Raw genomic sequence first — 24,888 nt, 5'->3', positions numbered from 1 at the left:
CTACAATCATTGTGAGTGTGAAAAATGGTCATAACTCATTTTTTCCAGTGCCATTGTAATTTGAACAGTCACTAAATGAACTGTTGTAAGTCAAGGACTACCTGTACTCACTTTTAATATATTGCAAGTGCTGTCAATAGCAGGATATAAATTAACACAAATGTAGCATCATTGGTGGGAAGGTAACAGCATTCTGTGTGCTGGCTACATGACCATTAGCAGTCTTCAGACAACACTGGTTCCCTTGGCTAAGAAACTGAGATGAGCAGCACCCCCTAGAGGTGGAAATGATTGGACATGGAAAACCGTTTATTATTAAAAGCAGAACTAATACGTTAGGCACAAGCAGTATTTTAGTTGTGCATCTATCCCTGTTTGCAAACAGGCTTGTAGCAATAGAATATTTGTAGCTTATGGTTGAACTATAGAAGTTTGCACCTATCTAAGTTTGTGCACACCTAAAGCACGAGTGAGTAAACATTTTTTTACGATGATGATGATGATGATGATGATGATGATGATGATGATGATGATGATGATGATGGAGAAGATGATCAGCCCCAAAGAACTCCAGGCGATATTAAGGGAAATAGTTAATTTTGTTGTCAGATTTAAAGGAAGAATCAAGTCCATTTATTCTACTGGAGATATAAACACTTATTTTAGAATGGATGAATATAAGAACTTGGCAATAATCACACTCTCCAAAGTAGATGATTTGCACTGAATTTCATTGGCATGCTCTCAGTGAGCTCCTCAGAAGTTGGAGTGATCACTTCCGGTTCCTGTAGGTGACGCACGTGTTGTCCACTGCTCGTCTCCCTGGTGGGCTCCTTTCAGGAGCACAGGGGGCCCTGGAGGGGTCTCCTGCCGCAGGGCGGCTTGCTGGAATCCCCCAGACTCGGTGGCAGCCGGCGGGGGTGTTTTCAGCCTCGCCCCAGGAGCCGGGGAGCAGAGGGGCGGGGCATGAAACAGTTTCTGGCTGTCTGCCCTTTCGCCGAATGGGCTCCCGGAGGAAAGAGTTAAGCGAAAGAAGAGCATCTGAAGTGGGGAGAGATCCGTCCTAATCTTCTTAATCATCGTTAACAGATAAGCAGCAGACTATTGTAAGTTTCTGTTCAATCTATTTGAAACTGGAAGATTAGAGGGGGGGTGTTTCTTTCTCTTTACACCCCCCCCTCGGACAAAGCGTCATTTGAACTATCTCTCTCTCTATTGGGATGGAGAGAGAATAAAGGCTAACTTGCCACTTGTACTAACTACGTGAGAAAGATTGATATCACAGCTGCAAGAGGTGATTGCTGAGTTGTTTTCTTAAAAGGAAAAAACTTTATGGAATTCCTTGTTCTTCTCCCTGCGAAAGGAGGAGCCAAGATGGCGCCTCTCCGTCTTCGTTTTTGTACTTATAAATGAAGCCTGCCTTTTGAAACTACCTTTGGGGGGAAAAAATCTCTGGTATTGTCTTAATGCCCCCTCTGAAGGTGCTCTGGACCTCTCCTGTTACGTGGTCTTCCTGATTAATTTTGATTATTTGACTTTTCCCCTTTCTGGTGTACCTACGTGCCTTGGAACTGTGAAGGAGAACTAACTTTTCACTTTTGGATTTGCCTGCCGCCTTGGACTGGCACAGCTGCGCGCTCCACTGACGCCTTATCATCCCTGAACGCAGACAAATGGGGCCCAAAAAACCACCAACGGGCAAGTCATTCTCGGCTCCTGCTTCTGCCACCTTCAGTCCAAGCATGCAGCAGACGAAAATTACTTCATTGTTACAACAAGAAGGGACTGGAGAGAGCTCAAAAGAACTATCTGTTACCCAAATGTTTCAGGAAATTATGAGGGATTTGGAGGGATTTCTACCACTAGCACGGGAGCTGCCAAAATTTTCTATGTACCTTTTTTACCTTTCCCTATAAATGTTTAAAAACCAATAAAATTCTTTTTTAAAAAAAGTTGGAGTGATACGTGAACGACAGATTATTTACCCTGCCTTAAGTAACAACTTTTTTCATACTTTTCCATGTTCTTATTTTACTTTCTACCTTTTCAAAGCTCCTTAAATATTTGAAAAGAAATGTAGACAAATACTTGATGGCTAAAGGCCAGAGGAAATCTAATTACAGGTTTAAATCACTCTAGAGTAAGTGGTTTCATGGGAAATTCACACTAGGCAAGATACTATTTTATCACCCTTAATATGTTCTTTAAAATTATCCTATAAGTTATGACAAAAACTTAATAGCATGGGGAAATGATGACTGCAATATGAAGTGTGGAAATGTTAAGTATATGTATGTAAATTCTGTAAAACTCTTTTGGGATCCTTAAATGTAGCTTAGATTCTATAGCAAGTAAGCCACTGGTCTGCCAAACTTTGGGTATGGCCCCAGAGAAAACGATCTTATCAAAAAGTCCTTTTTTTGAAGTGAGAAAACAAAACACGATTGCATATGTAATGTAGAAGAATTAACTAAGTTCTCCATAGCGCTGCTTGGAGAGTCGAAGGATGGGTTAACACAGCCTGTTTGCCCAAGGACTGAGTAGATTTTTCCCCTCTGGCCACGCCTCCTTTGCCTCTTCCGGCTCAGTTTTAAAAACTCAGTCCGCCCGATAGGACTAGTTTTGGGGAACTCTCAGTTTTTGAGTAAATAGACTGGGTTCTCCAATAGTAATTTTAGAGTATTTTATGTGTTAATATTAAGTTGTTATTAGGATTTTTCCCCAGATGTTATTATTTTGGCTTTTTATTTTCCTTTTTCAATTTTTACCAAGAAGAAGATTTTACAAAAGTAAGGCTGAGGCAGCGATCGGTTCCACAGCTGCTTAGTCGCAGCTGGGGGAACAAGCGAGGCCGCTCGTCCGGCGTCTGCTGGCGAGCGCAGGGAAGGACGGCAATCCCCGTGTTTCCCTGGTCGCTTTGGAGAAGAGGCTTTTAAAAAAGCCCTTGCTTTTCCAAACGGCGTCTTTTGCCGATCGGGAGAGCGGCGGCCATTTTGAAAAGCGCTGCTTTGGCGCGCTTTTCGGCTGCAGCCAATAGGGAGCGCCTGGACCTTAAGTGAGGCTTTTGGCGCGCAGAAGAGCCGGCGGCCATTTTTTTGAAGCGTTTTTGCCTACCGGACAGCAGCAGCAAGCAGCAGAGCCTCTCCGCCTCAAGCAGACAGCCGCGGAGGATTGCGAGGGCTTGCCTGGGTCTCCAGCAAGCTTGAAGTTCCCCAGCCACCTAAGGGGAAGCGGCAAGGAGTGTCCTGGTGCCTGATCCAGCCTCCCAACTGAATCTGCAGACGCTTCTGGAGCCGTCGGGCCAGCGTCCACTGCCCTTCCCTCAGCAGCGACCTCTTCGACTCAAGATCAACCCAAGGATGGCTGATGAAGGTTTGGAGCGAAGGGAGGAGCTGGCAGGGCCATCTGCAAAGTGCAGTAGGCCAGATCCCTCAGGCCAAGGAAGAAAGGGAAACAAGGGCACTGGGGGGAAAGCTTCCCACTCTTCAGCTGGGAGCAAGGCCCCCAAAATTCAAGGGGACAAGGGGCAGGACTCCCTAAAGGACAAGTCTGCTAGGCCCCAGGTTCCCTCTGCACCCTTACCAAGTGAGGCTGGGCCAGTTCCTTCCCCACCCATTCAGAGGGAGATAGAGCAGGGGGAGGAAATGGGGGATAGATCTCCATCCTTCTGTGATAGGGATTCCATGTCAGGATCCCCTGCAGCCTCTCTGGGTTACCCAGGTTCTCCTAGCTCTTCAGTCAGGGAGGATATCCCCTCCTTTCAATGTTGTTTTCATGCAGAGGATCAGAGAGATCCTCCCAGGGGTGCCAGGGGACAGGCCTATGACCAATCCAGGCCTGTAGAGGACAAGGGCCCAGCTATGTCAGCAGAAATGAGGGATCTCATCACGCAGGCTATTTCCCAGGGTGTGGTAGAGGCCATGAGGCTACAGGAAGGCAGGGATGGCAAGGCCTCTAGGCCTGTTCGCCCCCTGGGGGGAAAGCGGACCAGAGTCCTCGATTCCCCGGGCACTTCTATCACCACAGAGGTGTCTACGTGGGAGGAGGAGACTGCTGAGGAATTTGCTCTCTCGGAGGATGAGGATATGCCTCCAGACAAGCCCTCCTTCACTGGTCTCTTCAAGCCATCCTTGTTCAAGGCCATTTTACACAAGGCCAGAGCCTCTACTGAGCTTGGTGCCAAACCTAAGGACAAGGCAGTCCCCTCTACATCCCAGGACCTCATGGCAGGGCTGTTCAGCGAAACAACCCCTGACCCAGAACTGATACCAGTCCCTGATATGTTCATGGAAGTTATCCAGCGCCAATGGGCGCAGCCAGGTACCCTGGCCAACCCCAGTGGCGCAGACAAAACACTCTACCCCTTAGAGCCTAGGCTGGAGGATGTTTTGAAACCTCCAGAAGTGGATGCCCCTGTGGTCTCTCTGACCTCTAATTCTAATCTCCCGGCCGAGCTATTAGAAGGGTTAAAGGCAGAGGATAAGAGGGCAGAAAAGGCTTGTCTCAAAACGCACCAGGCGGCTGCCTGGGCGATCAAAACCTCCACTTCTGCCTCGTTCTTTACGAGAGCATCCCTATTATGGCTGCGCCAACTCAGATCTCAGCCCCCATCTGAAGCATCTCGTTGGCGACATGATCTTAACAAGATCATTACGGCTGTGGAATATGCCGCTGATGCATCCCTGCATGCAGCGAAATTCGCCTCCAGGGCACTAGCGTCTAACATCACTTCTCGCCGCCTGCTTTGGCTCCGGCACTGGCAGGCGGACATGAAGGCGAAGTGGAAGCTGGCTTCAGCTCCATTCAAAGGGGACAATCTCTTTGGGGATTCCCTAGAGAAATTCCTAATTGAGACAAAGGATAAGAGGAAGGTCCTTCCTTCCACCTTCAGGAAGCATGACAAAAAAGGTCAGGGCTCGTTCAGGAAACAGGCCTTTCGGGCACAGGAAGGTGCCCAGGCCTCCACCTCTTCCTATTCCTCCCAGAGACAGTTTAACCAGTCCTCTGACAGGTCCCAGGAACGAAACAGCTTTTCTTCCAGGGGCAGACAATCCAATCAAGGGTCCTTTCGGAAGCCCTTTCGTGGGGGCTCCCACAACCGTCAGTTTAGACGTGGGAAGTGACCGTCTGGGGTCTCCTCCCATCGGGGGCCGCCTGCAATTCTATGCAGACCGTTGGGAGGAAACAACCTCGGACAAGTGGGTCTTAAATACCATCAGGAGGGGTCTAACCTTGGAGTTTCTATCCTCCCCTCCACGGACCTTTGTTCGCTGCCCACTATCCAGGAACCCTGTAAAGAGGGCTCTCATGCAGGCAGAAATAGATCATCTTCTGCAGATCAACGCAATAGAGTCAGTTCCTCCAGAACAGGAAGGGAGGGGGTTCTATTCCATTCTCTTCCTGGTCCCCAAGAGTTCAGGGGGGTGGAGGGCCATTTTAGATCTGAAGCGCCTGAACAGACATGTGGCCTACAAGCGCTTCAAAATGCAGTCTCTTCAGTCGATCCTAAGCTGCATGCGACAAGGGGATCTGCTCACCTCCATCGATCTCAAGGAGGCGTATCTGCATGTGCCCATCCATCCCGCACACAGGAAGTTCCTGCGCCTGTGTTACAACGGAAAGCACTTCCAATACAGGGCGCTTCCGTTCGGACTTTCTTCTGCACCCAGAACGTTCACGAAGCTTCTTGCAGCTGTGGCGGCCCACCTGCGCAAGCTTCCAGTCCACCTGGAGTGCTATCTGGACGACATCATCATCCACTCAAGGACTCATCAACAAGCGGTGAGAGATGTAAACATCACAGTTCACACCTTACAGGAGCACGGGTTTTCCGTAAACATGGAAAAAAGCAACTTGACTCCTGCCACACGCAAAGAGCAAAGATCAGCAACTCCACCAGGAAAGTTCGCATCCCACCAAGAGTGACTCGGTCTCTGAGTTGGTGGCAGTCTCGAGCAGTGGAGAAGGGCTGCCTATTCAGAGAACCCGACAGGATCGTGGTAACGACCGACGCCAGTCTCTACGGTTGGGGGGCGCATTGCCAGGGTCAGTTGGCGCAAGGCAGGTGGTCCAGCGCGGAGGCAGCCCGGAACATCAATTGGCTAGAACTCAGGGCAGCCCGGCTTGCGCTGAGGAGATTTGCAGAACAGCTGAAGGGGCACCACGTTCTGCTACTGACCGACAATGTGGCCACAAAGGCTCACGTGAACCGGCAAGGAGGGACCCACTCCAAAAGGCTCATGTCAGAGGCGGAGGCCATAGGACGATGGGCAGAGATCCACTTAGCATCGCTGAGGGCGGATCACATCTCCGGAACCAGCAACGTGAGTGCGGATTGGTTGAGCCGTCAGACCATCGACAACTCGGAGTGGCAACTTCATCCGGACCTGTTCGCACAGGTGGTAAGGAGGTTTGGTCTCCCACAGGTCGACCTGTTTGCAACAGCGGCAAATACACAGCTCCAGCGGTTCTTCTCCCGCTACAAGTCAGCACAAGCGGAGGGGACGGATGCCCTGAGGTCCAACTGGCCTCCAGGTCTGCTTTACGCGTTCCCGCCCCTCCCTCTGATCCCGCAGGTGATCTACAAGCTGCTGAAGGAGGGGGCGGAACTCATTCTGGTGGCTCCACATTGGCCCAGGAGATCCTGGTTCGCGGACTTGGTCGATCTGTCTGTGGAACAACCGTGGAAAATTCCTCCAGACCAGGTATCCTTGCGTCAGGGGGCCATCAACCATCCAGAGCCCCAGTGGTTGCAGTTAGCCGTCTGGCGCTTGAGGGGCAGCTTCTGAAGGACCAGAGCCTCTCAGACAGCGTCATTAAGATTATCCAAGCTTCCAAACGTCCGGCCACTACTCGTATTTATGACGCAACTTGGGCTGCCTTTTCTACCTGGTGCAGCCAACGGGGCATTGACAGTGTGGAAGCGTCCATCCCTCAGTTGTTGGACTTCCTACAAGAGGGCTTGGACAAAGGACTGGCGCCAGCCACACTCAGGCGCCAGGTTGCTGCATTATCCACCATCTTAGCCAGTCACCAACTTCAATCCCTGAGTCACCATCCTCAGGTCAAGAGTTTTTTGAAGGGGGCTTACAACATCCGACCCCAGGTGGTGCACAGGTACCCGACCTGGAACCTACCCTTTGTCCTGCAGGCATTGACAGCGGCTCCCTTCAAACCTTTGAGGAAGGCTTCTCTTCGACATCTGACCCTTAAGACCGCCTTCCTCATAGCCATTACTTCAGCCAGAAGGGTATCTGAGATTGCGGCCTTCTCGGCCAAGGAAGAATTGTGCATCATACACCCAGACAGGGTCATCCTACGGTTAGACCCCGCCTTCATGCCGAAGGTGAATTCTCATTTTCACAGGTCTCAGGAGGTGATCCTCCCGAATTTCTGTCCCAGCCCTCAACACTCCAAGGAGCGCAGGTGGCACAAATTGGACGTGCGAAGGGCAGTCCGCATTTATCTGAAACGAACTAAGGACATCAGGCACTCCGAGGCCTTCTTTGTGTCTTTTCAACCAGGCTCGCTGGGTCGCAAGGTGTCATCTTCAACCATAGGTCGGTGGCTGTGGGCTTGCATTAAGATGACATATGACCTTCAGGGCAAGCCGGTTCCACCTCGTGTAACGGCACACTCCACCAGAAATGCGGCCACGACCGCGGCCTGGGCGACTCAAGCATCTATTCTGGACATTTGCAGAGCGGCCACGTGGGCATCTCCCACGGCTTTCATTAGAAACTACAAGATCGATTCCTTTGCCTCTGCCGAAGCCTCTTTTGGCCGTAGAGTGTTACAGAAGGTTATTGAGGCCCCGGACAATGTCACTTCTTCCCGCCCTGGGACACCATAGCTTGGGCATGTCCCATCCTTGGACTCTCCAAGCAGCGCTATGGAGAATGACCGTTGTCTTACCTGAACGGTCGTTCTCATGGCGCTGCGGAGAGTCCACCCAGGGTAATTGTTTAGCTCCGAGATTGTATCTTTACACAGGTGTGAGCTGAGGACGTCTTCGTCGGACAAGACCTCGTTTTTAAAACTGAGCCGGAAGAGGCAAAGGAGGCGTGGCCAGAGGGGAAAAATCTACTCAGTCCTTGGGCAAACAGGCTGTGTTAACCCATCCTTGGACTCTCCGCAGCGCCATGAGAACGACCGTTCAGGTAAGACAACGGTCATTTAAATATCAATCAATTCAAGCCTACTTTTTACTTTTAAAGCAGGCGTGGGTTCTGGCCGGCACTACTGCTGGTGCGATTGTGTGCGCTCTGCGTGCATGCACAGTACAACTACAATTGCTCTGCATATGCGCAGAAGCAATAAAGAAGATGGTGGCACCTATGGCACCGCTGGGAGAACCGGTTCGGGGATGTGGCAGGCCTGAGTCGCTGCCGGTTCCAGCAGCCCAGGCTGTCAAACCGCTACCGGTTTGGTTGAATCAGCCTGAACCAGGAGGAACCCACCACTGTTTTAAAGCCAAGTGTCGCCTAGAACTTGAAAAAAAGGTATGGAATCTTGAACTAAAAGAATTAAATATACTCAATGAACCAAATGGGTCACATTAATCCTATAGTTATATAACTGCCAACAGTGAAAAACCATAATGAATGCTCTTTATCCAAGTACCTTGATCTTAATCTTATGTAAATCTAATTTTTCAGACCAAGAACTCTTGCACAGATTGGAGAAGGAAAAAATTCTTGTTTTCACCCCATCGCGGAGAGTGCAAGGAAGACGAGTTGTCTGTTACGATGACCGCTTTATAGTGAAGTTGGCCTATGATTCTGATGGCATCATTGTGTCCAATGACAATTACCGGGACCTTCAGAATGAGAAACCAGAATGGAAGAAATTCATAGAGGAACGGCTGCTTATGTATTCCTTTGTAAACGACAAGTACGCTATTTCCCCTCATCTGCTGTGCACAAATCTTCCTTAGAGAGATGTCCTCTTCTTTTAGCATGGGTCCAATTCTCATTACAGATAGACCTCGGCTTGCGACCATAATTGAGCCCAAAATGTATGTTGCTAAGCCAGGCAGTGGTTAAGTGAGTTTTGCCCCATTTTACGACCAGTGGTGGGTTCCGGATCCTGTTCCAACCAGTACGGCGTTGGCCCCATGGACGCGTGCGGTGCGTGCATGCGTCGTACTTGCCTGCGACGCCTCCACAAGCCTCCGTGACTCTCCAGCTGCTCGGCGGAGCGTCCGCAGGCACCGTACACGTCATGCGCATGTGTGTAAGCACCAAAGGCTTAAAGGACAGGTAAGATGGGCGGGTGGGCCCTCTGGAGCACCGTACCGGAACGGTACCCATACCAGGACGTACCACCTGCAACCCACCACAGTTTACAACCTTTCTTGTCACAGTAAATCACTGCAGTTATTAAGTTAGTAACATGGTCATTAGGTGAATCTAGCCTCTGCTTGCTTGTCAGAAAGTCACAAAATGGGATCATGTGACCCCCGGAACCCTACAACTGTCATAAATATGAACTACTTGCCATGCATCTGAATTTTGATCAGGGGATGCTACAATGGTTGTTTGAAAACAGTCATAAATCACTTTTTTCAGTGCCGTTGTAACTTCAAACGGTCACTAAATAAACTTTGTAATTAGAGGACTACCTGTATTTGAAAATAGCATGGCCAAGAATTAATGTCTGTGAACAACGGAAGTAGTAGTTAACTGATTTAGGCATTTGTTCTCAATGTTTTCCTACATTCTTCAGTTCTTCTTCTCTCCATAGATTTTGTTCTAAGCTAGAATAACGTTCTTTTCCTCTTTAGTGAGAAAACGCTGCAATCCTGTTAACTTTTTGGTTAGCACTTTTTGCTTGTTCTTCAGGTATCTTTTACTTTTACATAGAAAGTAAAGATTGATTGGCACAAGCTGCTATCTGAATTCACTACTGCTAAACTACAAAAGTGGTTGTGATCTTGGCTTGCTAGTAAAGGTTGCTGCTTTGAGACTCAGAAACAATATTTTAAATCACCATCAGTCTGTGTTCAGTATACACTATATAACTACAGTAAATAAATCTGTGTCATAGCCAGTTTTAATGTAAGACCCTTGTGTGACCTTACCCACTAGATATTGGTTACTTTATATATTGCAGAATAACAGAATTGGAAGGGAGCTTGGAGGTCTTCTAGTCCAACCCCCTGCTTAAATCAGGAGGCCCTATATAATTCTGGACAAATGGATACAATCAATCTCTTAAAACCTTCAATAATGATGCACCCACAAATTTTGAAAGCAAGCCATTGATTCTCACTGACAGGAAATTTCTCCTGAGTTCTAGCCTGGATCTCATCAATTATCTCCCAACTTCTTTTCCTGCCCTCAAATGCTTTGGAGAATAGGTTGACCCCCCCACTTCTCTGTCACAGCTCCTCAAATATTGGAAGACTGTCGTGTCTTTCATTCTCCAAAGCACCTGCAGGCAGGACAAGAAGTAATAAATAAAAGCTCGTCAAAGAGATATTAATGCTAGGCAGTTAAATTTGACTATATTTCATTTTTCTAGGTTTATGCCACCTGATGATCCATTGGGACGCCATGGCCCTAGTCTTGAAAACTTCTTAAGGAAAAAGCCAGTTATTCCAGAACACAAAAAGCAACCGTGCCCTTATGGTGAGTAGGTTATTGGAGGGATTTGGAGAAATGTACGTTCTCTCGTTGTTGGCTGGGAAATTCTAGGAGTTGAAATCCATAAGTCTTTAAGTTACCAGGTTTAGAGACCCCCTGCTCTGAAAATTTGAGGAATACTTTCAGACTGCATAGCCAACATTTTTTTAAATTGGAAATTTGTAGTTCCCTAAATCTCTGGAAGATTCCGGGTTGGGGATGATTAAAATAAGCAATCAACATATTGAATAATTATATTATTATTTTCCATCTCATAATGGTAGTAAAGTAGTACAGCTTTGAAGAAAATGCAATTTAAATTTATTGGCTAATCAAGAATTTATTCTGAATGTTTAAAATTGGGAGGCAGCATAGAAATACTATTTCTCTAGTTTATGCCACGTGATCCATTTAACATGATCTTTGAGAGTAAAGCCTTAGTTTTCTGCTCTCTCTTGCCTGTGGAGTTTCAATTATATCTACAGCCAAGAAATTCATTTTGTTTAGGATCTAATCTGACTTGGTCACCAGGATTAGAGGTTTTGTCTTTTGAGCTTTCAGACTCATGCTGGAGCAGAGTATGTGCTGTTCTGTGTGTGGTATTTATTGTGCCTGTTGTAAGTGGCTTTTTGGATGTAGATTGGGGTGTGTTCATGGCTGGCTTTTAAGTCGTTGGCTGTTGTTTCCTTGTGCTGCCCAGTCCTCGCCTTGTAAGTATTTGTTAGGCTTGGAAGACAAAGCCTCTGGTCCTGATGACCGAGCCAGATTAGACCCTGTATCATTATCCTGGAATAGGTATATTTGCCTTCATTCATTTTGTTTTTAGGAATAGATCCTAATAATTCTCTTTGATTACTTAGAATAATATTCTCATAACAAAATTGTGCTCTAATTTAGCTGCATCTCATTTTGAGTGAACATTTAAATGAATATATTTATTTGTGGGACTTGCTCTAGCTGCCTTCATGGAGCATTGTCACTCAGATTAAAACCTTGACAAGAATTTTGATCTTTTAATAAGGAAAATTGTGGACCTTTTATCATGATGTAAGAAAATACCAATGTCTTATTTTATGTTTTTGTGGTAAGAACAAAGCATTTTGCTTGGGTTATCAAGTTAAGACATATAGTTGGCAGAGAATATGCCTAATCAGAGAGGATTTTTCCCCTCCCTTAGGGAAAAAATGCACGTATGGGCACAAATGTAAATATTACCACCCTGAACGGACAAACCAGCCCTTGAGATCTGTCGCAGATGAGCTTCGCATCAGTGCAAAATTATCTGCGGTGAAAACCATGAGTGAAGGTGCCTTAGCCAAATGTGGTTCAGGGCCAGCCCTTTGCAAAGGGGGGGAGAACATTTCAGAAGTGAAGCGCAATCCTCCGAAACGCCAGTCTGATCCAAGCATCCGGTCTGTAGTGGTGGAACCGGAGGACCGGCTGTCGATGATGCGGAAGCCAGAGGCCAGCTCTGTCCCGTCTCTTGTTACAGCGTTAAGTGTCCCAACGCTTCCACCTCCTAAAAGCCATGCAGTTGGGGCCTTAAATGCTCGGTCAGCGAGTAGCCCCGTGCCTGGGTCTTCTTCTCAGTTCACCCATCAGAAATCCTCTCTAGAACACATGGCCAGCATGCACTACCCTCCAATCCTGGTCACCAACAGCCACGGGGCTTCAATCAACTACACGGACCCATACGCCAAATATGAATCTTTGGGAGACCACGGCTATTATTCTATGCTCAATGACTTTTCCAGTTTGAACCTTAGCAATATCCATAACACAGATTACTATGGAGTCGATCTAGACCAAGGTGTCTACTCAAGAAATTCAAGCCCGTGTCCTGACAGTTGCTTAAGCCATGCAAGTAATGACTCTTACTCTTCTTCGTATACCGACCTGTACCTGGGTGTAGGAGATGTGGGTTCAGAGGATCACGCTAAAGTTCCTCCAATTCCACCGCAAAACAGACTTCAGCCTTTTTCTCATGGCTATCACGAGAGCTTAACTAGAGTTCAGAGTTATGGAACTGAAAGGCCCAAACATACTCCACGCAAGCATTCAGCTTCCCATTTAGCACTACACGTCCAACACCCTCTTGTTGGGGCACGATCCAGTTGCCCAGGGGACTACCCAGGGCCTGCAAATGTTCACCAGTCATCAGCCACAGCCCAACCAAGCCGTGCACTGGTTATGACAAGGATGGATAGTGTTTCTGATTCAAGGCTTTATGAAAGTAACCCTACTCGCCAGAGGAGGCCCCCCCTCTGTCGAGAGCAACATGCCAGCTGGGATCCATTGCCATGTGCAACCGATGCCTACTCTTACCATTCCTATCCCTTGAGCAACAACCTCATGCAGCCGTGTTACGAGCCTGTCATGGTGAGGAGCATGCCTGAGAAGATGGAGCAACTCTGGCGTAACCCTTGGATTGGGGTTTGTGGGGAGCCCCATGAACCACGTGTTATCCCAGAGCATCAGTACCAGACCTATAAGAACCTCTGTAATATTTTTCCTGCTGGCGTTGTCTTGTCTGTGATGGAGAAGAATCCACACATGACTGATGCACAACAGTTGGCAGCTATGATTGTTGCCAAATTGAGAACAGGGCGTTAGCATGGTATCCTTTTGAATTCCTGGAGAGAAATACTGACTGCACCAAACCAACATCCTGCAGAAGGTACCCGTGATTCTATAGAGATATTCTCTGTTTGGGGAATAGTTTCCCGCTCTGGTATACCACTCTGTAGATTGTTTTGGAAATTCCATTGAATATGTGGGTGAAGAATTCTGTAAAAAGATTGTATTATAAGTAAGTATTAAGTAATTTTTTTAAAGCTGGGGTTCTTTTTTTTTAAAGGTGTATTTTGCAGGAAGTGCATACTTTTTGCATGGATATATACTGTTTCTTGAATCCAAAAGGTCCTATGTTTGAAATAATTCCCTCAAACCTATTAGCAATTATATTGCATGAATAAGTTTTGTAATTTGCAGCATTAATTGACAAGCTGCTCCAAGAAAAATGCGCTGTGTGCATTTGAACATCCACACACACAAGGTTGCCTGTTCTGGTCCATCTCTTTCAAAGAGCATCTCCGAGGCCCTCATCTGCTGTGTCTTAGTGGTACATGGTGAGCATTTCTGATCTGAACAACTCTCAGTTCTCTGGCAAATTCAGTTTGTGCACACAATCTTTGCTCTCCAAGTGAGGAAAATGGAAAGGCACATTGGTGGGGGGGAGACTCATTACATGGATACACCTAGTGGGGTGTTTTAGACGGGGTGGGGGGCTTTAGGTCATGCCCTTTGGGACGAGGCCATCCGTGTCAAACAGATGACATGAAAGCAAGGACAATTCTCAGCTAAACCTTAACTGTCTCATTTCCACATAAATCTTGTTAAAATTGGCAGGCGTGGCTTTTAAAATACAATTAATTGTACAATTCAATTCTTTGCAATCCAAAGGTGGTATAATTGTAGCATCCCAAATCAAATTTTACATTTCAGCTTAGCACAAGTACAACTAAGTACAAAATGAGTAAACACATTTTTTAAAAGGATTAAATGTCCATGATAGAAGATGGAGTTGTTTTTTAAAGGATGCTACAGAATTGATAAACTTGTTTCAATTTTTCACTTTCGGATCCATGCAAAGGTATGCATTTGCTTCTTTGGAGCTGTTTGACTGACTCAAAGCATCTCAGCAAATGCTTGGGTATTTTTGCTCAAGAGCGGGCAACTTTTGTAGCTAAATGTCTCCCTTAAGAGACATTTATCCAGGTGTAGTAGCTTTTCCATTTTCTTTTTTTAAAGCTGCACTCAGTGGACACCCTTTTTAAATCCAAACATGTCTTTGAACATTTTGAACCATTACTAACTCGATATGTCTCGAGCTAGGACTTGTTGACTTCTACTGTAGTTTTTTTTCATGAAAGTCGAGAAGGCCGAGTTACTGGCCTTTGGTTTCTTCATGAGAAGGTGTGACACTGCCTAAATGTTTCTGACTAGGAAACACATGGAATGTGAGGCTGCCGTCAGGGTTGTTTCTGGTGTTTTGAGAATGGCTTCCAAGCTGCTTTCTGAATTTTTGTTTTCAGATCCAGGGGATTGGGGTTGTGAGGAATAGTCCAAAGGGTGTTTCATGTTGCTGGAATAATTCCCAGCGATGCCCAGAATGGCTGCCTAATTTATTTTTGTTTGGCATCAAGTAGGATATTCGAGGTGGATCTAGACAGGGATCTAGACTAACTGGCAGGGTGATGATTCTATTTCAGTGTCCACAAAAGCATAATTGTACATTGATACTAACAAGAAAGAACTTGTTTAGGTTATTGAGAGTCTGTTGAACATAGTAAAGAAGACTACCTAGAGGTAGCATCTCTCCAGTTGCCTTCAACCTGGGCAACTTTTAAGGAGTGTGGACTTCAACTCTGAGAATTCTCCAGCCAATATGAATTTTGAGAGTTGGAATCCACTTATCTTAAAATTGCTAAGTCTGAGAAACACTGCTCTAGAGAGAACAATGACAGTAATTCATCTAACAACTTTCTAACCACAAAAGATGTGGATATCATCTGCCTGAAGCATATTTGCTCTTCCACAAAGCTGTCTTCTGATTTTAAAGACAAGCTTTATTTCCCTGTAGGAAAATGGCAGTGGATCACATGACCCCTGCATTTGTCATGGTACAGCTTTTTTCAAATTGCTGCTGGCACACGGGTGGCTTTTTCTGTGGTGGTTGCTGATTGGATTGAGTTTGGATGGTGCACTATGCTGAGCTTACTGCATTGCAGACCCCAGCATTCCCAGTTTTATCCAGTGTTTTATGAAGTGCCAAATAAAAATGCAGATTTTCCCTTTGGTTTAAGCTGTGCCCTGAATAGTCTTCGCAATATTTGGCCTTTTAGCTGTAAAAACAAAACAAAGAAAATCCTTGAGTTATCTAGACCCTTTTATCAATGAGGACAAAACTCCACTTTTTTTTGAGATTTCTTCTTTTAAAAGTAGCTGAAAGCAACACCTCAAATAATCAGAAACGACCTTTTGTTTGTTGATACAAATTGTATCTTTCTTGATTGTATAAAAATGTATAAAAGCCATCTCTAGATTAGCTCAATATTGTACTTTCATCACTATGTTTGTGACACTGTGTGTCAAAGGGGAGTAGCTCATGGAGGATTATAAATCTTTTTATTTAAAATGGGCACTTAACAGTTTATAGGAAAAAAAATAACAGGCAAATTTTGAATTCCATTTTATTTCTATAATGTACACTGCTAGCATGTGTGCATTTAAGAGCATTATGCTGCATAAATTATATATTGTATATTTATTAATACATTCTTGCAGAGAATTTTTTTTTGTAAAATACTCGTGTTAATAAGGCTTATGTTCATATTTATACATGGCTATTGACAGTAAAAGTACTATACATCCTGCTTTTGTTTTTAAAAGGATCATTATAGAAGTATGGCTTTTCAGTTCAATGTTAACATTTTGTGTGTTCACATTTTGCATGGAATCCAGTTTCTGTATGTATAAAATACCAGTAGGTGTTTTCCATTTGATCCCTATTGTAAGATAATCTTGTAGACAATTCTAGCAGAATCTTTCAGCACACTGAATGCTGAAAACAAAAGCTACTGCATGGGTTTTTTAAAAAAAAATGTAAGGATGAAAATATTTTACTGTCAGTAAAAGCTATATATTATATACTATATATTGTTAGCAATATATTAAAAATGTTACCAGTCTCTTGTGTGCTTTTTGGGAAGTAATGCTATGGAGAGGAAGTTGTATACTATCTGTAGCACCTCTTTTCCTCAAGGTAGAAATTCCCTTTTTGTAAAAAAATGATTTCAAAATCTAATCTGTAAAAGCAAGGAGAGAATGGCAATTTTAAAATAGTGTCTGTGGTTTTTTTGCTAATTATTTTTCTCTGAAACTGTTGTAACATTTGTTAAACCAATTTACTTCTTTCTGTCTGGATTCTTTCAATACCAGTTCCAAACTGACATTTCACTGCCTTCATCTCTCATTGCTGAATTTCTTCTTATATAGAAGGGATGGTATATATAAAAAATCACAACTGCTTATACTGTAAATACATTTTGCTTTTAAATGCTCTTTTTGAGAGCAGAGTATTTATTTATTTATGTATTTATTTATCAGAAGGCTATAATATCTCTTGTCTATCTTGAAAACCCTGAAAACCCCATCCTATAAAGTTCGCATTTGAATTTTTTGTAATATACTGTTAAATCAATACACACAGTGATTATGTAAATATTTAGTAATCCTTTTTTGCTTGTATAGCTTCTAACTACTGTTAGTCCCTTTGTAGTATTTATAGTTTACGTTTTTCATTGATAGAATTAAACATTACTCTTCAATTGTTCAAAAAAATGTGTGTATGTGTGTGTGTGTGTTTGTGTCTGTGTGTGTGTGTGTGTGTGTAAATAAATTTGGGTTTTTTTCTGTTGACCCAAATATAAGGTAAGTCTCAATGACAAAGAATAAAGATAGACTTTAATTGCCCTGATCCAATAACACAGGGGTGAACAACTATAGCAACTTTATGACCTGTGGACTTTAACTCCCAGAATTCCTAATCCAGCCTGGATTAGGAATTCTGGGAGTTAAAGTCCACAGGTCATAAAGTTGCCCATCCATGCAATAAGAGGTGTGACAATGTCTTTTATAAACGCAAGGAGCAGAGTGTACATCGCAAGTGGTAGCCTCAACCACTTCTTTGGATAGCAGAATAAGGGAAAAGGAACGTAGGCACCAGAGAAGGTCACTAGCTCTGGGTCAGGGCTGGCATGCATGTTTTGTAAATACTATAAACTGCAGTGGTTTTATCTGTAGCTGCATGTAAGCATTAATGGGCAAGGCCTTTCTTTTTAAGAAAGCATGCTCTTTAACTGAAATGGCCAAGCTCCAAAGGTCAGCTTCTGGGAGAGACCCCCATTTTTCCCCTTTCTGAGACAATTCACGCTTTTGCATATTGCATTGACATATATTTTGCATGTGGTTGGTTGCAAATATCGCTTTATCAAACCAGAGATGTTCTTAGCTTGGCCTTTAGTTATCTTGTTTGCTTTCTGATGGTCACTGGCTACAGAGAAAATATACTTATTGTGTTAAATGCCTCTCCCCTCTACCAGTAGCATCCATCTTTGTACAGGCCTACTTGAAAGAGGAACACTTTTTGTGCCACTGTTGGACACCCATCTTGACTCATTGCTGCAGTCTGGGCCGCCAAATAAGTGCGAGAAAACAGTATAAATACTTATTACTGAATGCTTAGCACATTCGACATTGTTACAAGACTTGCCCATTGGTGCCCTCCAATTAGTTAATAAGTTAAACTACCTTGTGTGGCTTTGCAAGAGCCATAACCAATCTTAGACAAACAGCTGTTTGTTGTTGGATGGCATCTCTTTTTTTTATCCTCTTTCATAGGCTGCCACTTCTCCATTGATGCACTTTGTTCTTGCAGAGTCTTCGAGGATGCTAACAATCACTTAACCCGCTTATCATTCTAGCCTGCTTGAACCTTTGGTTTCTAGGGAACAGTCTGGGTAAGAATGTTTATTATTATCTTAGGACTTTTCTCTACTGTTGTTGGAATAGTTCCAATTTCTGTGTAACACCATTTGTAGAGATGCTTTATATCCAGTAATTAATGTGTATTCAATAAATGATCCACTGATGCAGGCTCTGAAACAGCTTGTTTCTTTCCTCTTTGTAAAAAACAAAACACACTTGCAGTTTCATAGATGGCTTCACAATAAGCTTATATATGTTCTGAGGTCCAGATCCGGGACAAGTAAAGAACAAGTGTATATATTTTAAAGTTGTTTTTTTTTAAAAAAAACCTTAAAAGAATCTAACATAGCCACAATGATATACCATACAAATTTATGACTCACGTGCTTTTTTAAATAAAAAGCACACATCTATTAAACATATTAAAACATTTAATTATTTTTTTAAAATAAAAAAATGAATTTAAGCAATGGGCAGATCTGTTGAGTGGATTGTGTGCCTGCTTCTCCACAGCCTTTAAATGTCCAGGAGGAATATCTACGATGGAAACTTGCACCCAAAAGAATTTTCAAAGAGCAGGCAGGTGGCAAGAGAAACTTCCCATTGTGTTACATCATTGGCATAGAATCTCCCGCTCAAAAAAGCTGAATCCCACTCTTCAATTTATGAAGCTCGCTCTGGGTCCATAAGAGTCCTGCCTTAAGGAAACCAGACCATTCGGATGAGCTGTAGGAAAAAAGAACAGGACAACAGTGAGGTGAAAGAACCACGGCACACAATTTCTTCACCAAGTGTGGTTACATCATGTGACAAAAACTGGGGGAAGGGTTGGGGTACATCATCTCCTCCAGGAAATCGTGGGGCACATGAAATATAATGGAATTGACTCATTCCGAGCTTCTTTAGGAAGTTTTTGCACAATTAAGAGAATTTCAATCAAAAAGCAAGGCAGGGAATAGGGAAATTTATCTGGGTCCTGGTTTATTTAGTTCAGACTGAAACAAAGGGAGCTACCCAAGCCTGATCAAGGCCTGAATTTGACTGGACAACAATTGATTGCAAATAGACAGTTTATTTTGGCATTGTGAATTCCAAATGGTTAGCTACATACATATTTTACATAAAAATGAATAATTTATCAGAGCCAATTTACACACAGGTTATTTTTAATAATGATTCCTTTGTTTCTTTTTTTTTTATGCTGCCAAAGTCGTGTTTGAGTTGGACAGATGGAACGTTGGTCCTACCTGAACGTTCTTCTCAGTGTGGCACAGGACGGTCCAGAAGTGGGTTGTTCAATCCTTATTTGCCCAAGAGACTGAGTCATAATTGAAGCCACACCTCCAGCTCCTTCCTGTTTGGCTCCAATTCCGACAAGATGCAGCTCCAACTAAAGAACAAAAGAAGAGCAGGCCCTGCCCTGCAGCACACCCAGTCCAGGGGACTACGGACCTAACCGATCGGGGGTGGGTGGGTCTGGACTGTCCTGCGCCACAATGAGAAAAACGTTCAGGTAGGACCAACATTTCTTCTCCAGCACAGGACGGTCCAGAAGTGGGACATATCAAAGCGGCAGGGAGGGGAACTCACTTGTCCATAGTTCCCAGAGAGGGTTATACACTCTCTGAAGCATCCATCGTCTGAAGGACGCCTCGGAGGACGCAAAAGCATCCAACCGATAGTGCTTTATGAAAGGCGATGGAGAAGCCCACGTAGCCGCCCTGCAAATATCCCCAATCAGTGCCTGAGTGTTCCACACAGCCGTTGTGGCAGCGCTCCTAGTCGAATGCACAGTGATCCCCTGGGGTACAGGTGTAGGCCCGAGCAATGCAACCTCACAGCCAACGCCCAATAGTGGAAGGTGACACCCTGGAGCCCACAGCGGAAGGCTGAATCTAGACAAACAATGCCTCCATCTTCCTAGTGGACACCATCTGCTTAATGTAGATACGAAGAGCCCTCCGCACATCTAACTTATGCCAGCCTTTCTCCCTATCATGAGAGGGATTGGGGCGAAAATCCAGGAGAACTATTTCCTGAGCCCTATGAAAGTAAGAATTAACCTTGGGAATGAAAGTAGGATCAAGTCGCAGCACAACCGTGTTGGGATGGAAGGCACAAAGGTCCTCCCTCACTGACAGAGCCCCCAGCTCAGAGATCCTTCGTGCAGAGATGATGGTGACCGGGAAGGCCACATTCAAAGTGAGAAACTGCAAGGAAGCAGTTCTCAGTGACTCAAAGGGGTCATTAACGAGAGCCAAGAAAACCGTGGACAAATCCCAGGATGGGACCCTGTGAACCACCGGGGGCCTAAGGTTGGCCGCCCCCTGGAGAAACATGGCGGCCTAGACTCATACTACCGTCCAGCACCAGGACAGGGCTGCCACCTGTCTACGAGGCGTATTATGGGACAGACCCTTCTCCAGTCCATCCTGGAGGAATTCCAGGATGTGCAGCAGAGACAGGCCTTTGGGATCCACGTGTGTCGCACGGCACCATTTACAAAAAGCAGACCATGTGGCGTAGATTCTGGTTGTGGAGGGGCGTCTGGATGCGATGATGGTCTGGATCACCCTTGAGGAGAAGTTTGCCTCCCTCAAGAGCTCTCTTTCAAACAGCAGGCGCTCAGCTGGAGCCACTGAGGCTCCGGATGGACCAGGATCCCTGGCAGAGGGAGAGCCCCTCCTATGGGATCCTCCAGGGTTTGGCAGTGGACAGACCTACTAGGTGCGTGAACCAAGGCTTGCGCAGCCAGTATGGAGCGACCATGATTACCTCCGCCCCTTCCGCCACTATCTTCTCCAGCACCCTGGGATGAGAGGAAGAGGGGGAAATGTATAAAGCAACCCCCGAGGCCACCTGCTGCGCAGGGCAGTGCTCCCCAAGTTGGGAACCACGTGAAAAACCTGGGAAGCTGGGCGTTCTCCGGAGACGTGAAGAGGTCCATCTCTGGCCATCCGAACCTCCAGCAAGTCTCCTCGAACAGCTCCGGATCCAGTTGCCATTCCGTCTGGTCCACCATGGCTCTGTTGAGCCACTCTGCCTGATGGCTCACCTCCCCGGAGATGTGCTCCACCTTGATGGGCAATAGGTGCCTCTCTGCCCAATGGCCTAGCTTCTGAGACTCCTCCCAGAGAGCCCTGGAATGCATCTGTTGCTGTCTGTTCACATGTGCCTTTGCGGCCACGTTGTTTGTCAGCAGCAGGACGTGACTGTGCGGAACACAGGCCTGAAAATCAAAGGGCCAGATGAGCAGCCCGCAATTCCAGCCAGTTGATGTTATGTGCAAGATCCAAAGAAGACCAGTGGCCCTGGGCCAGCTGGGTCCCCAGTAAGGCCCCCCAGCCATAAATACTCGCATCGATGGTCAGCGTGAGCCTCTGTGGTTCCTTGAACACACACCCCTTTATACAAGGCTGGGGAAGCCCACCACTTCAGGGAGAGCGACACTTGAGGAGAAACCCTAACCAGGAATGTGGAAACACTATGCTTGTTCCTCTGATACGGGAGTAAGAACCATTGCAGGGTCCTGGCATAAAGCCTTGTCCAGGGTACAAGATCTATACATGAGATCATTTTTCCTAACAACTGAGACAAGGTAACAGTGGGAACCCGCTGCTCCTTCTGCACCTGGTGAACTAGCTTCACCAGACTAGCCCTGTGATCTTGAGATAGAAAAACCATCCCTGTGGCAGTATCTATGATCGTCCCCAGGTGGAGCAATCTGGTAGTGGGTTTCAGGTGACTCTTCTGAAAATTAACAGAGAATCCATACAGTTGCAAAGTCTCCACAGTCAGGCCAATGTCCTGAAGAAACTGCTCCAGTGACTCTGCCTGGAGGATGATTCATCCAGTTAGCATTGTAATCTGACCGGGATGGACCTGAGATGAGCTGCTAGCACCTTTGTAAAAGTTTTGTGGGGCGACGCTAGCCCAAAGGGGAGAGCCCTATAGTGGTAGTGAACGCCAGCGTAGGAAAATCTAAGGAACCTCCTATGTTGGTGAAAAATTAGTATATGCAAATATTCCCCCTTTAAATCAATGGAGGCCAAGAAATCACCATCTCTGATACCTTCCAGAAGGGAAGCCATCTTGAACCTTTTATATACCAAATAGCGATTCAATCTTTTAAGGTCTAAAATCGCTCTCCACCTCCCTGAAGACTTTGGAACTACAAAAAGGTTTGAGTAGAACCCCCTGCTCAATCCTGCAGGACCACCTCAATCACTTGGATCTCCACCAGGTGGGCAATAGCCTGACGCATGAGTTCCCTCTTCATTTCACATTTGGAAGATGTGAACGTTCTGAAGGAGTTCTGGGGGATGGAAAGAAATTCCAGCTGCAGGCCAAATCTAACCGTATTTAGGACCCAAAGGTCAGAAGTAATACACTCCCACTGGTCGGCAAACAACACCAGCCGGCCTCCAATGGGAGCCGATGCCAATCTATTTGTTTCTGCGGAAAGGGCATCCACTCGCCCCCCAAAAGGGCCGCTTATTCTGAGGCTTGAAACAGGATCTGTCCCTGTAGGACAATCTATCCTGCCCCCTGTCCTGGCATGACTGAAACCCCCTGGACTGCTAATTATATTCATTATCTGAGACCCTATAGTTAGGCCTATGTGTGTAAGGTGTAAACCGGTGTTGCTGTTTCTTGGCCGCAGATGGCAAAACCTTACGTTTGTTCTTATCCTCAATAAGAATCAGATCCAGGACCTTGCCAAACAGGTTCTTCCCCATATACGGGGCTGCCACCAACTTCCACTTCGCTTTAGCGTCCGCCTGCCAGTTCCGGAGCCACATCATTCTCCTAGCTGAAACAGAGAAAGAAAGAGCCCTGGAGGCAAATTTAGCGTTCAAAGTGGCGTCCGGCGAGAATTGGGTCGCAGCGATGACCTTGCTGATGTTTTGCAGCAACCTCACATCATGCGAAGGCACCCACTCCTGCATTAGTTCCAGCCACATCAATGTGACGCGGTTGAAGAAGGATGCTGAGGAGGCAGCCTTAATCACCCATGTCGCAGCCAGGAAGGCCTTACATAAGGCCACTTCAGTCCTCTTATCCTCCACTTTCAAGTTGTCCATCACATCACTCGCGACCAGGGAAGCCAGGGATGCCAAGGCAGCCACAGGGGCATCCACTGCCGGGACCTCCAGTGCTTGAGAGAAATCAGGCTCCATACTATAGAAGCGCCTATCATTCCCACCTGGGGTGGGGAAAATACCTGGTTTAGCCCACTGCTTTTGAACCACATCCAGAAACAATTTCGGTGCCTGAATCTCCTCCTTCTTTTCAGCAGGTTCCGCAAAGAACCCCCATTTCCTAGGGGCCTTTTTGGACGCTGAAGCCTCGACTGCCGGATCCTTCTCCTTCTGCTTCTCCGCCTCTGTCCTGGCCTTGAACAGCAGAGAACGAAACAAACCCGGGGAAAACAAACCTGAAAAAGCGGGACAATTGGGCGCCAAATCTTCGTCATCAGAGAACTCCAGTTCCTTTTGCTCCTCATCCTCCTGGATGGGTATCTCACTCCTCAGCGAAGGAGACACAGCCCTCTGCGCCCTGCCTGACTGAGAGGCCGGTGCCTGGGCTTGTTTACGCCTGGCCACCATCAGCTCCACATCTGCCTGGTCAGAAGACCACCCCCGAAGACCTATGCCATGAGCTATGGCCCGATGAATAAGAGATTGAATGTTATCAGGCAAATTATCAAATTCACCCTCAAATTGGCTGGGGCCCAGCCCGGGTGCCAGTCTCTGCTTCTGTGATGGTCTCGAAGTAGGTTCTAAGCATGCAAAAGAGTGACAAGCACTACCCTCTTCGTCCACCTCCAAAAGAGGAGAAATGGAAATAGCCCTCAGAGAGTCAGAGAGCCTGTGTGGAGATGGAGAGGGGCAGAGTTGCACCGTCCTCAACACAGGAGGGGACCTCGGAAGGGACAAAGAGGCCTTGTCTCCACCATTCTGCCTGGACTTCTCTGCCCCCCCCCCCCCATGCTCCTTGCCGCCATGTGTGGGGCCACCCTGCTTAGAACAGGCTGGAGGATCAGCCGAGGAAGCCTTCCTCTTCCTTGAGCCTTTCTTGTTAGAGGAAGAGGCAGCTTTAGAAGTACTTTCACCAGGGGAATCAGCCCTTGCTGCATCCCCACCCCCACAGACCGCACACTCAAGGCCCAAAACCTGCTTGGAGAAATAAGGCCCCGCTGCCACTCTCAACCTTGCGACCGTGCTTGCAGATGCTAGCAGCCGAAATGAGCTCTGTGCCAGCAGAAAGTGCAAACAAGATGGCTATCGCCTCGTTACTCAACAACAAGGTGACCCAAAACGGCCACCACCTCATGGCCTCACCAATATGGCCACTGCCCGGGAAACTTCAAGATACCCCCAGGGACCGTAGTACTCACCGGCAGCCATTTTCCACAGGATGATTGGCAAGGCAGAAAAACAGCTCCATGAGCCAAAGAAACGCTGCCGCTCCACAAGCCGGGGCTGATAGCACCCCGGCTTCGCCAAACACAGCCACTACCATGAGGAGGTGCCGACGGTCTCCTGAAGCGTCCCCGCAGCGCCGCCGAAACAGTCTGCTCTGCCTCTGATATCCAGGAGGCAATCGCAGGAGCTCCCAACCGGTCCAGCAGCAGCCCAGCAACATGGCAACAGGCAGGAAACCGCAACAAGCGTCCGATAACTGGCGCAGCCAGTGGTGCTCCCCCCAATGC

General features: G+C 46.3%; 2 protein-coding genes across 13 annotated transcripts in view; one reads left to right on the top strand and one right to left on the bottom strand.

Annotated features, from left to right (window-relative positions):
• ZC3H12B (zinc finger CCCH-type containing 12B) overlaps positions 1 to 17,064 on the top strand; it is a 90,167-nt gene extending 73,103 nt beyond the window's left edge. For all 7 annotated transcript variants that reach the window (XM_081963848.1, XM_081963843.1, XM_081963844.1 and 4 more), the window contains 3 exons: positions 8,658 to 8,892; positions 10,525 to 10,631; positions 11,803 to 17,064. In XM_081963848.1, coding sequence (XP_081819974.1) covers positions 8,658 to 8,892; positions 10,525 to 10,631; positions 11,803 to 13,238 — 1,778 coding nt within the window. In that variant the 3' untranslated portion in view covers positions 13,239 to 17,064. The remainder of the gene's footprint in view (positions 1 to 8,657; positions 8,893 to 10,524; positions 10,632 to 11,802) is intronic.
• Positions 17,065 to 18,528: 1,464 nt separating this feature from the next.
• The window catches only part of LAS1L (LAS1 like ribosome biogenesis factor), a 66,167-nt gene continuing 59,807 nt past the window's right edge, over positions 18,529 to 24,888 (bottom strand). For all 6 annotated transcript variants that reach the window (XM_081963853.1, XM_081963855.1, XM_081963854.1 and 3 more), the window contains one exon: positions 18,529 to 18,899. In XM_081963853.1, coding sequence (XP_081819979.1) covers positions 18,809 to 18,899 — 91 coding nt within the window. In that variant the 3' untranslated portion in view covers positions 18,529 to 18,808. The remainder of the gene's footprint in view (positions 18,900 to 24,888) is intronic.

Source organism: Natrix helvetica (assembly GCF_964273705.1).
Source record: "Natrix helvetica genome assembly, chromosome: 11".
In the NCBI taxonomy this organism is placed as follows: Eukaryota; Metazoa; Chordata; class Lepidosauria; order Squamata; family Natricidae; genus Natrix; species Natrix helvetica.
Note: the sequence above shows the minus strand (reverse complement) of the source record. Positions and strands in the feature narration are given on the sequence as shown.